The sequence below is a fragment of the Actinia tenebrosa genome, unplaced genomic scaffold, assembly GCF_029948245.1.
Source record: "Actinia tenebrosa isolate PJP-AT-01 unplaced genomic scaffold, QUT_ActTen_1.0 PGA_scaffold13__45_contigs__length_12533684, whole genome shotgun sequence".
Taxonomy (NCBI): domain Eukaryota; kingdom Metazoa; phylum Cnidaria; class Anthozoa; order Actiniaria; family Actiniidae; genus Actinia; species Actinia tenebrosa.
Genome location: NW_028292573.1, coordinates 9,235,776 through 9,249,377, shown reverse-complemented (window position 1 = coordinate 9,249,377; position 13,602 = coordinate 9,235,776). Strand labels below are relative to the sequence as shown.

The following is a 13,602-nucleotide window of genomic DNA, read 5'->3' as shown; positions in this document are numbered from 1 at the left end:
CAGCTATTCTTGGATCTTAGAATAACCTATCACCTAATGCCTATTGCCTATCGCCTTTGGCAATGACAGTGTTTATTAAAATAAGTGTATGTAATCATTCTATAAATCGAAAAAAAATGACATTCATGCCATTACCCAGGCACCTTATCTATTTACCATCAATTTAAAAAGTACCTTGCTTAAAGTTCATATAATTATCAATAATTTGTTAATAATATCAAAATGAATGTCCTAATGTTTATCAAACTTACAGATATTTTTTCAAAGCTTATATATTTTTTATAGAATATATTAATGGTGTTTCTTTTTCAAAGTGTATGGTGGTTGCTGTTATTATTAGTAGATTAACACCCTCCTAAGATATTCTCGTCTTCATCCTTATGAAATCCCCAACAGTTGATTTTTTTACGTTGGACTAACCTTGGGCATAATGGTCCATTCACCATTTTCCATACATCGGTTCACTGGTCAAACACAAAGCGCCCAAGCGAGGCACCAAGGTACTTTCAAAGGATTATTTAAATTGGAACCTTGCAACCTCGACTAAGTGCTTTGTGTTTGACCAGTGAACCAATATATGGAAAATGGTGAATTTCAGACCAGGTGTTATTCTTTTGAAATTTTGATTCGTATCCACATCTTCTCGTGTAAAACTGTTTAACTAGGGAATGACACATGTATAATATGGGAATGTTTAGTTCCAGAAATTATCCATATCCACCCCACAGAGGAATTTGGAATTTCCGATGGGTGGGGGGGTCAGAGAAAGAACAAAAATTAGAGAGTTCGTATGGAAGAAAATTGGAATTTCTGGGGGGTAGGGGGGTGTCTTAAAAAAATTCCTCTGTGTGAGGGGTGGGGAGGGGTATGGATAATTTTTGGAACTGCACAATGACACATGATTGGTAATGGGAAAACATTACACACCAAGGTAAAGAGGTACAAACCCTGCTCATGTATATAGTAGAGGTATGACCGATCTCACGAATTGGTTCGAAAATCCCCTCTGGGAGTTACTAGATAGCAAGTACCAACCAGTCCAATTAAAAGTCCTAAAGAGGGGCACCCCTGTGTTTGTCTACCTTTGTAAATTTAAGCCAAAAAGAATGCAGTCGTTGCTGTGATTAGAACTGAATATGTAAAAATATTTCTAAAATATAAAAAAAGTAACCAAAGAGTTAATTAAAATAGCTTTAGTTTCATTCAATATACCATAAAAACAAATAAATTATATTTATAGATTTTATTAATGACCATTTAATAATCAATTTCTGCTTTCAGCAATTAGAAATGTTGCAAATTACAACTCTATATAAATAAACAATATTATAAAATTGTTAATAATGATATATAATCTGGTGTGAAATGAATTGGATCTATTTTTAACTCATTTTTCTGTTTACATGCATAAAATTTCTTTTTAAAATGCCTTAAAAAACAAAGATAACGTACAGATGCTGCTAATAACTTTAGTTTCTTATGTGGCACAATTTCACATTGACATTTCCATTAACATTTCGCTCTACATGGTCAGTAAACTACTTTACAGGCTTTTACCAGCTGTGCAGCTTACAATCAGGAGTTAAATGTTAGTGCATTCGTGTTATGCTGCTTATTATACACTGAATTGTATCAATAACAACTAATTTTGATTCCAGAGCAGCTTCTGAGTAACAACTGATTCAGACAGAAAGAACTTATTTTTTACTACAACTGTAGGGTCAGGTCCATATTTGAATCATTTGCTGCTCCAGTGTGCCACTGCCACAATGTGGCAAGCATTGCATGCCAAACATGGCAGTGTTTGCCAACAAAAATCAACTGCCATATAACCAAACTAATTCAGATTCTTCTCTTAATTCATCAATTCAACACATGAGTAGAGCAGCTTAAATGGAACATGCATATACTTATGTTAATGTACTATGTACTTGCCGATTAAATCTGCAATCAGCAAACATCGTAACCATGAAATAGCACAGAAATTATAGCAGCACTAAATACATATATAAATTGTTCTCAATTGTTTCATCAATAGACCTTATTCGTGATGGGACAATGTTTTCCCAATTCAGCGTGACGAACCTCCAGGGGATTAATTTCCTTTTGTTTTTACTCTTCAAAAACTTCATGAGTATCCCAAAGGATACGAAAAGAATAACGATATCCCGAAGAGTTTCAAAACAATAGCTCTTCATTCCCACAGAGGTTTGTCACGCTGAATTGGAAAAACATTTGTCACACCACAAATGAGGTCTATTGTTGCTATTTTGTACTAATTACAGTGAACTCTCGCCTCACAGACACCCCGATATAATGGACAACATGCTATTACAGATAGGAGAAAAATCTCTTAGGAAAATATTGAGAAGGAAATTACCATAAATAATTTTCACTATTGCAGATGCTCACTATTACAGATATGAAGTGAGGGTCCCGAGGGTGTCCGAAGTCACCAGTGCTATCCAATGCATAAATCTTATCAGACCAGTGCATAAATTTATTAAATAACAGCACCGACTTATCCACGGGATAAGGATTTATCTACCAGATAGCGCTTTCCACTCTTTAAACATCTAGGCTGCTTATTCATCTATATAGGAGATAAAGCTGCTCTTTGCTGGAGCGTTAGGTCTGGATGCCAGAAATCAGCTATGAGTATTAATCTAAAACTGGTTCCATTGTGCCATACTTCATGCTCTATTGAATCATCTATTACAACTACTTTGCCTTCTTCCCAAGTCCTAAAAAGATATTATACAGCATCCTTAGTGAGTGAATTAGGAAAAGGAATGGGAGATGGGGGTGGGGGAAGGATAATATATACAAAATATATCAAAAAAGGAAAAGGAAAAGGGGAATCTGATTATTACAGCTGGCTGTGGTTGCTGATATCATTCATTATTACTACATTATATTTCATTTTATTGGTTATAAACTCCAATATACATTATTTTATTTACAAGTAGCCAATATAAAATACACACTTCACAATATTGAATAAAATATGTCTCGGTATCAGAAGTGCAGTTAAATGCAGTGCAATGCTGGGTGCAGGTAGCAAGAGATGGGACTGCAGTCACATGCCAAGGTGTGCAACAGTGCACTGCAATGCAGTCGATCCCAGAGAAGTGCAACGCAACATGAAGAGAATCAAGTGAATCAAGAAAACTTTTACAGGAAAAAGCTAGTCAGGAAATAAGTGAGAGACAATTAGCAAGTCTGTCGCTAGGGGTGGTTTGATGGTTCAAACCAACCCCCACCCCTCCTCTCCACCTTCATAAGAATGCTATTTTAATTTTCCAAGAAATGGCATAACTAAGATTGGTAGAAAAACGCCCTTTCAAGGCCCTAGTGATGGGCCTGATAAGTAGAGTAGAATAGAGTGCAAAGAGGCATCAGATGTTAGTAAGAAAGCCTGGCTAAATACTGTCACAATGATGCAATGACCTTTAATATTATAATTATATCCTGATTAATGACCTACCCTGTGGTCTCTGCTACACGGATCGCAACAGACTCAGGGATAACCAGTCCAAGATGTGCTCTCAGGCGACAGTTAGTTGGCCCTGTATGTGGCCATATATGTGTACCAGGATGCATTACAGAAAATTTCACCTGAAGATATTAAATTATTATCATTATGGTATTTATTAAACTCATTACATAGAGAAGAGATAACTAGCTAAAAACTAGTGTGAGTTGCGTAGGTGTTTCTAACGAAACAGTAATAACAAAAAGGTAAATTATACACCGTGAAAAGATGAAAAAACCGAGCCTACTGACGTTTTGGACCCTAGTCCTTTGTCAGAGTAAAACACAGGTGAATAATTTACCTTTTTATCATTAGATAGAGAAGTTTTCGTATGACTGCTTGCAGCACAAACACAGTCATGATAGGGCAAGGTATATGCATGAGACCAATCACATTGCATGAGACTCTGCATCCAATAAAATACCCTGAGCAAGGCCTAAACACTGTGTGGACACTGGCAAACAGGGTTCACGGCACTGGAAGTCCAATCCCATTGCATGGAAAAACAATCAGCCAATTAAATTCCAGAAAACATCACGATCACGGCACTGAGTTTTTCACAGTTTTACAAATACTGCTCTAATCCATATACGAATTTAAAGATAAATTCACACTAAATTAAACTTTGCAAAACCTTTCTACTTTATTACCTGTCCTCTTTTGCATCCTGTTGACTCAGGGATACTATCCATTATAGCACACGTCTTAGGAGTCTTTCTGCAGTTATTCTTAAGTTTCCTGCCTTGTAGGTACAAGGTGAACTGTAGCCAATCACCCTTTTCTCTTAGGTTCTCTTCTTCTGGGACAAATCCACCTGATTTCTCATCCATGATAGACAACCCTTCATCTCTTATAGTTTTCCAGTTACTCTCAAGCTTCCTATGAATTGGGACAAAATAAATTAATCTAAAAGGAAGGATAAGTATGCATGGATGTAAGTATGGGATGGATATATAGATGTATGGGATGAATGCATGGATGGATGCATGGATAGATGGATGGATGGGATGAGAAGCATATATGGATAGATGGATGGATGGATGGATGAGATGGGTTTGATACATGGGTGGGATGTGATAAGTGAAATGGGATTGAATGGGTAAAATGGGATGACATTGATTAGATGGATGGGATGTAGTGAGATGGATGCATGAATAAGATGGCCAAAATGGGATGGTACGGATGAGAGGATAGATTGATGGATAGAAGGAATGGGATAAGATGAATGGGATGGTATGGATGAGAGGATAGATTGATGGATAGAAGGAATGGGATTAGATGAATGGGATGGTATGGATGAGAGGAATAGATTGATGGATAGAAGGAATGGGATTAGATGAATGGTATGGTATGGCTGAAAGGATGGATTGATGGATAGAAGGAATGGGATTAGATGAATGGGATGGTATGGATGAAAGGATGGATTGATGGATAAAAGGAATGGGATTAGATGAATGGGATGGTATGGATGAGAGGATAGATTGATGGATAGAAGGAATGGGATTAGATGGATGCATAGGATGGGGTGGGATGAGATAGATAGAATGTATGAAATGAGATAGATGGGATTGGATGTACTGTATGGATGACTTGTTGGATCAAACGAATGGGGTTAAATGGATTGGATGATATGGATACATTAGGTTGGGATGGGATGAGATAGATGGAATTGGATAGTATGAGTGGATTAATTGATGGATCAAAACAGATGGGATTTGATGGATGGATGAGATTGAAAAGATGCATGGGATGGATGCATACACCACCATCCAGTCAGCTCAGTTGGTAAGAGGGGTGGTTTGCCGTGCGGGAGGTTGAGGTTGAAGCCTTAGCCAGACCAACGCTCAGGGTCTTAAAATAACTAGGAGAAGGTGCTGCCTTAGACTTTCACATACGTTAAGTTGGGATGGGATGGAATGGGATGAATGGAAGAGTGGGATGTGAGAGATGGAAGGTATTATATCATAAACATGGTTCATTAACATTTTCTCACACAGTCCTCTAACCTGATAGCATCAATGTACCCAGTTTCTTCAGGCTTCCACCAAGGTCTTGCTCTCAAAGGTGTATCGGCATTGTAGAGGGATCGTTGATAAGGTGACAAGAAGATACCTTTGTTAGCACCTTGTACATACACCTCATAAGCCTATATGAAAAATATATTATTTATATATAGGATGGGTGAAAACGTGCATAACAATTCTTAACTGAAACTGCCCGTGAAGGTTGACAGTAACCTGTAGACTTTGTTTCACTCACCTCTTGTGGTTTCCCTAATCTGTTCAAAGCATCTCCCAGGTGAAAATAAAAGCGCCCATCATTAGCTTCTGGCTCTCCACTTTGTATACCCTCTCTAAGTAAAGGAACTGACTCTTCATACTTCAGCTCTGATTTGAGTATAAACCCAAGATGTGCTTTTGCAAAGCCACTGTTTGGATTTATCTTCAAGACCTAGAAACATGACCTTGTTAGTGGGCACCTTCTATGAAAACGAATCTATAAAAACCTCTAACCACATGGATTGGTTTAAATGGTAGTTCTAGTATAATATTTTTGTAGCATGTTTTTTTCCCCTTTGGTAGTTATTTCAAAAGAGGATGATTTCTTTAGGAAAAATGTAGTTGCACTCTTTTCGTCAAAACAGAAGAATAAAATGAAAGAAAGTGTGCACTGGTTGAAAGGCGAAATTTAAACTGCATTAGATTTTTAAAAACAGCCCAACCGGGAATTGACATGATGACAAGCGTGATATTAAATTTATGCACTCTTGACGAACCTTTATAAAATATATTTGATTAATAAATTAATATCCGTTGATGATCAATTATTATACCTTTCTGAATATTTTCTTAGCATCATTGTTATTACCATACATAAGGTACTGCACCCCAAGGTCATTCATGATTCCCATGTCATCAGGAAAGAGTTCTGACAGCTTCTTGTAAGTTTGTGCTGCTTGTCTCAATCTTCCAAAAAAGCTCAGTCTATCAGCCATTCTTGTGAGTGCCAGCTTCTTTAGTTCTAAAGGACAATCCAACACATCTGGGACTTTGGCATAGGAATCAATGGCTTCTTGTAGTAGTTCATTACTTTGTCTCTTCTCTGAGAGTTTGTCTAGAGTCTGTGCCTTACCATAATGGGCTCTTGGACTCTTGGGATTTTTATCAAGTAATCCACGAAATCTAGAGTCACAAAGAGGCATACCTTATTACATGAAATTTTCGTGACACGTTTATTTTGCGATCTTACAGTGAGTGTTTTTCGCGACACTTTAATTTCTTGATTTTGGGAAATTTATGTATTTTGAATCACTTTAATTTCGCGTTTTTAAGTAAGGCACTATTTTAACTTATCCTTGAATCAAATAGAACGACTTTTCATCTACAATATCGTCAAAATTAACAAAAGATGCAGCGGCGGGTCTAAATGACAACATAAACAACAAAGAAGTTCTCACAACATCCATAAGGAATTCACGCTTGTACATGAATTTTTGAGTCATTGATTGACCACGATATCCATTAACAAGTTTCACGAAATCGTAAAATTCGCGAAAATTTCATGTCATAAGGTAATTGATTGAATGAATCTAAGGATTGATATACCCTTGAATCAGGTTGGTTCTATTTTGCTTTGAGCATAGGTTTATAAAGTTAAGTGCCAGCTTCTCACCGAAACAGCAAATGGAGGAATGAGAATAATATAACTCTGGGCTTTAGGGTAGATGAAATGAAAAACATTTGAAAAATATGAACTGGATGGATTGATGGATGGGTAAAAGAATGAATACCAGCCTATATCTAGTTGCTGAATGGGCCACCCTGCCTAAATAAAGTTTACCTCTAGAATGAATGAATAAATGAAATAATGAAACAGAATAAATTCTGAAATTAATGAATGGATAAAAAAATTGTTAACTCACCTTCTCAAGGCATCTTCTATTTTGCCTTTCACCAGCAAGTTATTTGCTTTCTTAAGTTCCTTTGATATATTCGCGTCATAACTGTTAGTGATTGCTGCAAATTGATCAGGCTTCTGATCTGCTACATTCCTAGCTTCTTTATTTGTCCCTGTAGGTGCAGAGCTTTCCTTTTTGGGCTGTATGCTTTGCTTCTCTGGCTCTTTATTCTTACTCGACGAACTGGTAGTTTTTGTATTTTTTTTTGTTTGTTTCTCTTGTCTCACTGATTGTTGTTTGTCTTGTGTTGTGTCTGTCTGTGAGTGTAGTTTGCCACCTTTAGGCCACAGGTTTGTATTATACACTATACAAGCTACAAATATTGCTACCACCACAAGAATGACAGCCTGCCAAATCAATGGTGATGGGATTCCTTCTTCATATTTCTTTTTCCTTTTTTGTTCTGGTTGTGCTTTGTTGTCATCTTGAAGAAAAATGAAAAAAATTGATTAAAAAAAAAGCGTATGAGTTTAATAGGATAAATTTAAGACTATAAAGTCAAACAAAAAGAAGTTATAAGTCCTAGTGAAGGTGGCTTTTATGTGATTGCTAAATGTAATTGCTACCACCTTTGCAGAAGATTTGCTCTCTAATTTCCTCTACCCAAAAATGTTGACACCTTCCCTCCCCACCCCCACCCCATCCTCTAATGCTGCTATACATACAGCTTGCAAAAAATGGCAGCTGTCAGTTGCCAATCATGACGACTGGCCAAATTAGGTTTTTGTTCAGTCATTTAAATCTGGCCGAAAATATTGCTGATCCTGATAAGTTCTGAATCTGGCCAGACAGGGCTTCATGATCTTGACCAGCCATATCTTTAGCCCTGTTATTTCTTATTCTGATAAGAATTAAAGGTATAAAACATCAGTAAAGTAAAAGTGATGTAAGCTGATGTGGGGGTGAGAAAGCTTGCCTCTCACCAAGCAACTCAGGTTCAAGTCCTATGCTTGACAACATATATACTGTACGTGCTTCAAGGGTTTTTCCTCTGGGATCTCTGATTTTCCTCCTACCACAAAAATCAAATTCTAAATTGAAAATTGAAATGCCAATTGAAATTCAGTGAATGAAAAGCTTTGAACTCTGTAAAATTTACCAATGTTAAAGTAAAACCCACTTACTTTGTTAAAAAAACCAGGTGGGTTGCACAGCTTAAACAAGATGTCGCAATGAAATATTTAAGAAAATTCTTAACAAAATATTTGCTTACAAAATTGTTCAATTAAATTTTAGATAAAAAATAATATACACCTACTTGCAAGAACGTTGTCATACGAAAATAGAACATTAGTGATTTAGTGAGAAAGGAATACATTAAAAGACAAAAGAAAAAGTTCAGCTTCAGTGATCTTCATTTGTTTTTTAATATAATTCCTATCCCACTAATCACTAATGTTCTATTTTCGTATGACAACGTTCTTGCAAGTATTGCAAGTATTGCAAGTATATATATATACGGAGGAGACATATCTAAATTGCATAGCATCGTTATCCAGTCAAAAAATTTTGTTTGGTAATAATTTAATCATGTAAAAAATTTTTTTTTTAATATGTGAGAACAGTTTTATTTCTTCAAAAGTAACATTAATTTTCTTTTTTTGTTAAAATAAAACACAGTTGTTTAATTATTTACTTAAAGAAAAAATTAAATTAATTTATTAAACACAAAATTTGATGTATTTTTTATTGTTGTTGATTTTAACTTAATTTATATAAACTGCCCAAATATATATTTTTAGGCAAAAAATTGCAAAAGATTTCAAGCTAAGTGGGCATCTGAAATTATTTTCTTATTTCGGGACGGTGAAAATAAAAAAATCGACCAGAAATGAATACATTAAAAATTGACAGCAGAGCTGATCAAACATGAAAATAAACACATTTATATTCACAAAAACTTTAACCAAAGTCCATCAAAGTCTGTTATTGAACCCTTAAATTTTGGAATTTAGATTAAAAATATATATTAAGTCCTAGAAAAATATTTTTGCATACATTTTAAAGTTTGAAATACTTTTGAAATTGTACCTGTGTAGAGTTATATGAAGCGTACTCACGACCGCCATTGTGAATCAGGCAGCTTGCACTTAAAATAATGCTCTAAATACGTCCTCATGATGAGTTAATAACTACTTCAAGCTACAGTTTATAAATTGCGAATCAAATGAAGGGACAACGAGTCTATATCGCTGCTCAAATCTAGGGACATATTTAAAGTTTTGTCGAGGAAACTCTTGAGTTTAAATGACTGGAAGCTTCAAGCCGGATGTGTGAGAGTCGGGGAGTTGCCGCAATAATCATGAACTTTTTTGTATGAAAATATTTCATTTCACTGCTTTAAACTCTTCGAGACTTACCTTTATTCATCTTTTCGTTGCTTTTTCTTTTAGGAAGAGCCATTTGACCTTATTTTGAGAGCCCAGACCAAACTTACTTGACTGCACCGCCTGTTGTACCTCCGTCCGATCACTGACGACTGAAGCGTTATATAGGTCACTTGTCGGACTTAACAATATCCCTTCACTACCACCCCCTAGGAGAAATTCGCAATCCCGTATAAAAAATATGCCATCCCTTTAAAAAAATGTCCAAGATCCTTTCATCATATACTTTACTGATTTTCACTAGAGCTACTTAGACCATTCAAAATAATGAATCCCATCTGAGTTGGATGTCTTTCCGTAAATAACTATTATATCCCCTAGGTACTATACACGGGAGAACATTTTGCTCGCTTCCAGTTACTCTGCTTCTTCCATGAACCAGTCCGGCAAAATTGCTGAAAGACAACTGACATTGAAATCTTTCGAACTTATAGTCTTTAAAGGGGTTCAATATAAAATTGATTTGGCACCCTTTTAACGCGCACTATATATATGCTAGCTGGATGCTTTTGTTAGAGCGGAGTCTAAATAGACGGCGTCACAGATCGCAGCGCACCGTGCCCCACCGTAACTTTTTTCCTGTATTTATCCCCACCCGGGCATGTACTCTGCAGTCTGTAGCTACTAGGGCTGTGATTTCAATCCTTTCCTATGTATTTACATGTCAAGGGCAAAGCCTTGACATAGTAAATACATTTTGGAAGTCCAATAAAGGGTAAATATGTAAAGCTTTTTTGGGAAATGGACGATGTACCTGTGGCAGTCGATTGAAAGATGCCACAACTGGACGGCATGCGGCTAGCTAATGAACTCGTGATATTTTCCCGACATAAGTAAGGCAGCATAAACCAACATTCAGTAAGTTTTATTTTTCTTAGCATTCTAATTATTTTTTCTCCACTGAATCACCCCCTCAAAAAAAAACATTTTTATCAGAGAATGGCCCTCTATACACGTATATACGATGCGCGCTTTTATAGCCGCCGCTGCATTAAAAATTACACGCGCTGTTGACATTCACTATTAAAAAAAGTCGTCAAATGCATACTAGTTTTCATTGATAATTTTTAACCTCAGCTCCTACTACAACGCAACCTTCATGAGGTGACAGGGCCTACTTCTAGAAACTCTGGACAATGGTTAGCGGATTAAAAATGATATATATTTAAAACAAACTTTAGATACAATACAATACAATAACTTTATCGATCTCCCTCTAAAGGGCTTTTCAGATCTAATTTACAAGAGATAAAACTAAGCTAACCTAAACTAAGAAAAGCACTATTTATTACAGTTTAAAATCAAAAGATAAAAGGCAAAATGAAAACGCGCCTTCATCATAGGCAGACTAGCCATTGACTGTTTGTCCAAGGAGCCGTCATTGAATGTCATCAATGGCAAATCCTAGGGTGATTCAGTTTTTTTCTAAGAGGTGACCATTTTTGTACAACCCCCCCACCCCCCACCCTTTAAGATCCAGGATCTGCCACTAATTATGAAAGACTGCTCAACAAAGGTTCACTTTCTGAAGGCTCATCATCAACAATACCCATGGCTGACAATCTTAGAGGGTTATTCCCTCTTCGTATAGTTGATACTCTTTTAAGACTTCTCTTCTCAGCAGCCAAAAGATGATTGGCCCAAAAGCATTGGTCAACTTCTGTTCTGTTACCTCCAAACTCAGCAGGGAGGTCCTCTGGTGGGATATGATTGTGGAGAGTTGTCATGTTGTTACCGTGGAGAAAAATCTGTTGAAGTTGACAAAAATATTCAATGATGGTTGCATGTGCCTTAATGGATATTAGCAAAAAGTGGAACAGGTAGGAGGGTGGATATAGCCAACTCCAACCCCTTCCTCTTCACAGTCCCTGGCAGATTTCAAATAGTTGGGGGGACTCCATAATCCCTACTCCTGTCCTGGTAGACTTTCACAAAGCCCACCACCCTTTGTGTATCTCTACCTCTCGTGACAAATCTTGCAACAATCTCTTGCTTGCTGCGCTTGATAAATTCTTGCTTCACTCAAATAAAATGCTATCACAGGAGACAAGAGACGTCAACTTGGGGCAAGTCTGCCCTGGCTATACAATCAGGCAATTAGCTTTTTTTCAATATAACCATGAACCTTACGTTGATCGATGCACTTACCCTCTCTTGGATGTTGTCCTTCATAAATGGCTTCATCAGTGCAATGAGAGCATTCACATACCAAGGCTGATTGATGAAATGAATATTTCGAAACCAGATTGGAAAACATTCCTGTTAAGGAAAAATGTAGCAAAGTTGTGGTTAGGGACTGTTCATAAGCTAAAGTGGAAAATTATTACTATTATTATTATTTATTATTATTTTTACTATTATCATCACACAATTTTAGCTGTCTAAAACTGTACATTAGACATTTGCAATTTCTGCAGGAAAACTTCGGAGGTTCATCACTTTAAGGTTGGAAAAGTGATTAACCCCCCATGTTTTCCTGCAGGAATTGGACCAACAGAAAGAAAACTCCTTCAAATCCACTTTTACCCCCAACCCTCTTTACTTTATGACCTTTTTGTCATCAAGGCTGTAACATATAATTATCAGTTTAACATTCTTTCCCTAATGATACCACAATTATTATCATTTCTATAATTACCTGGAATATTGAAGTAATTTTTCTGATATAGCCAATATTAAGTTTCTTGGCATGATTTGTGGTCCATCCGCTGAAATCTACCAACAAAAGAATTCCTTTCTGCCGTACTTGAATGTTTTTACTTAGATGTTGAAAGCTTAGAATCATGGCTTTGAGGATTATTTCTACATTAAAAGTTTCAATATCCCATGTCCCAGCAAACAATACCATTATTTTGGAACCTTCTGGATCCGAATATGGCAAAACACAGGGAAAGCCATCTTCAAGAATATATCTAAGTTCAGATGCTTTAACGTTTTTAAAAAAGTTGGGATTTTTCTTTCGGAAATCGAAGTAGCTACACAAAAGATCAAATGCACAGTCAACATTAAAACGTCTAGCTTGTAAAAATGTTAACAAGAATAAATCATCGCAATCTTTAAAGTCGATGTCCGTCCTCAAGGGAAGGAGATCTCGAAGTTTTGTTACTTCGTCAGAACATCTTTCTTCGTTGCAGTTGTCGACATCTTGTTCGGAAGAATTTGAATTTGAATCCCCGTTAAACTCATTCTTTGAAGTGATCATGTCGTTGGAATATATTGTGCTTTCATTTTCGTAGTCGTTGTCACGAATATTGTCTTCCATAGTCTTTTTTTTATAAGTTTTGAAGTAATAAATTTCGCAATGACAGTTCGTTGTAAGATTTCAGCTAAGAATTAACGTTGATTACGCATAGATAAACGTGTACAGACCAGTATTAAAGTCTTGAAAGAATCCCTACTTGATCGAGCATCGACACATTAACTTCAATTTAACAAGAACTGAGCACGTTCCGTCCTTACGTGTGAGAAATCCTTGACAACAGAATGTGTCTTCAAAAACTTCTACCATATCATTACCATTGCTATAATTATCAATATTATTCATAGCCACATTCCTTCCAGATCTTAGCCTAGCAATATTAGACTGGCGTCTATTCGTGCATAAACAGGATTTATTTCTCATCATGGTTGAGAGATCTTTGTCAAAATAATTGTTCTAATACAAAAGTTGTTCCCTTTTGATCTCTTTTGATACACATTGTGTTCAATTTGCGCAGGCGTTC

General features: G+C 36.3%; 2 protein-coding genes across 2 annotated transcripts; both read right to left on the bottom strand.

The window, feature by feature from the left end:
* Positions 1–1,228: 1,228 nt before the first annotated feature.
* LOC116307172 (aspartyl/asparaginyl beta-hydroxylase) lies at positions 1,229–9,992 on the bottom strand. The gene is made up of 8 exons (XM_031717322.2): positions 9,854–9,992; positions 7,458–7,917; positions 6,369–6,717; positions 5,795–5,986; positions 5,542–5,681; positions 4,186–4,414; positions 3,488–3,618; positions 1,229–2,744 (listed from the first exon to the last, which is right to left on the bottom strand). Exons 1-8 carry the CDS (start codon positions 9,894–9,896, stop codon positions 2,594–2,596), a joined length of 1,695 nt encoding a protein of 564 aa, XP_031573182.1. The 5' UTR covers positions 9,897–9,992; the 3' UTR covers positions 1,229–2,593.
* Positions 9,993–10,730: 738 nt separating this feature from the next.
* On the bottom strand, positions 10,731–13,571 carry LOC116307181 (clavesin-2). Its single transcript, XM_031717329.2, has 3 exons — positions 12,519–13,571; positions 12,029–12,139; positions 10,731–11,628 (listed from the first exon to the last, which is right to left on the bottom strand). The coding sequence occupies exons 1-3, from the start codon at positions 13,140–13,142 to the stop codon at positions 11,374–11,376; spliced, it is 990 nt and encodes a 329-aa protein (XP_031573189.2). The 5' UTR covers positions 13,143–13,571; the 3' UTR covers positions 10,731–11,373.
* Positions 13,572–13,602: the final 31 nt, after the last annotated feature.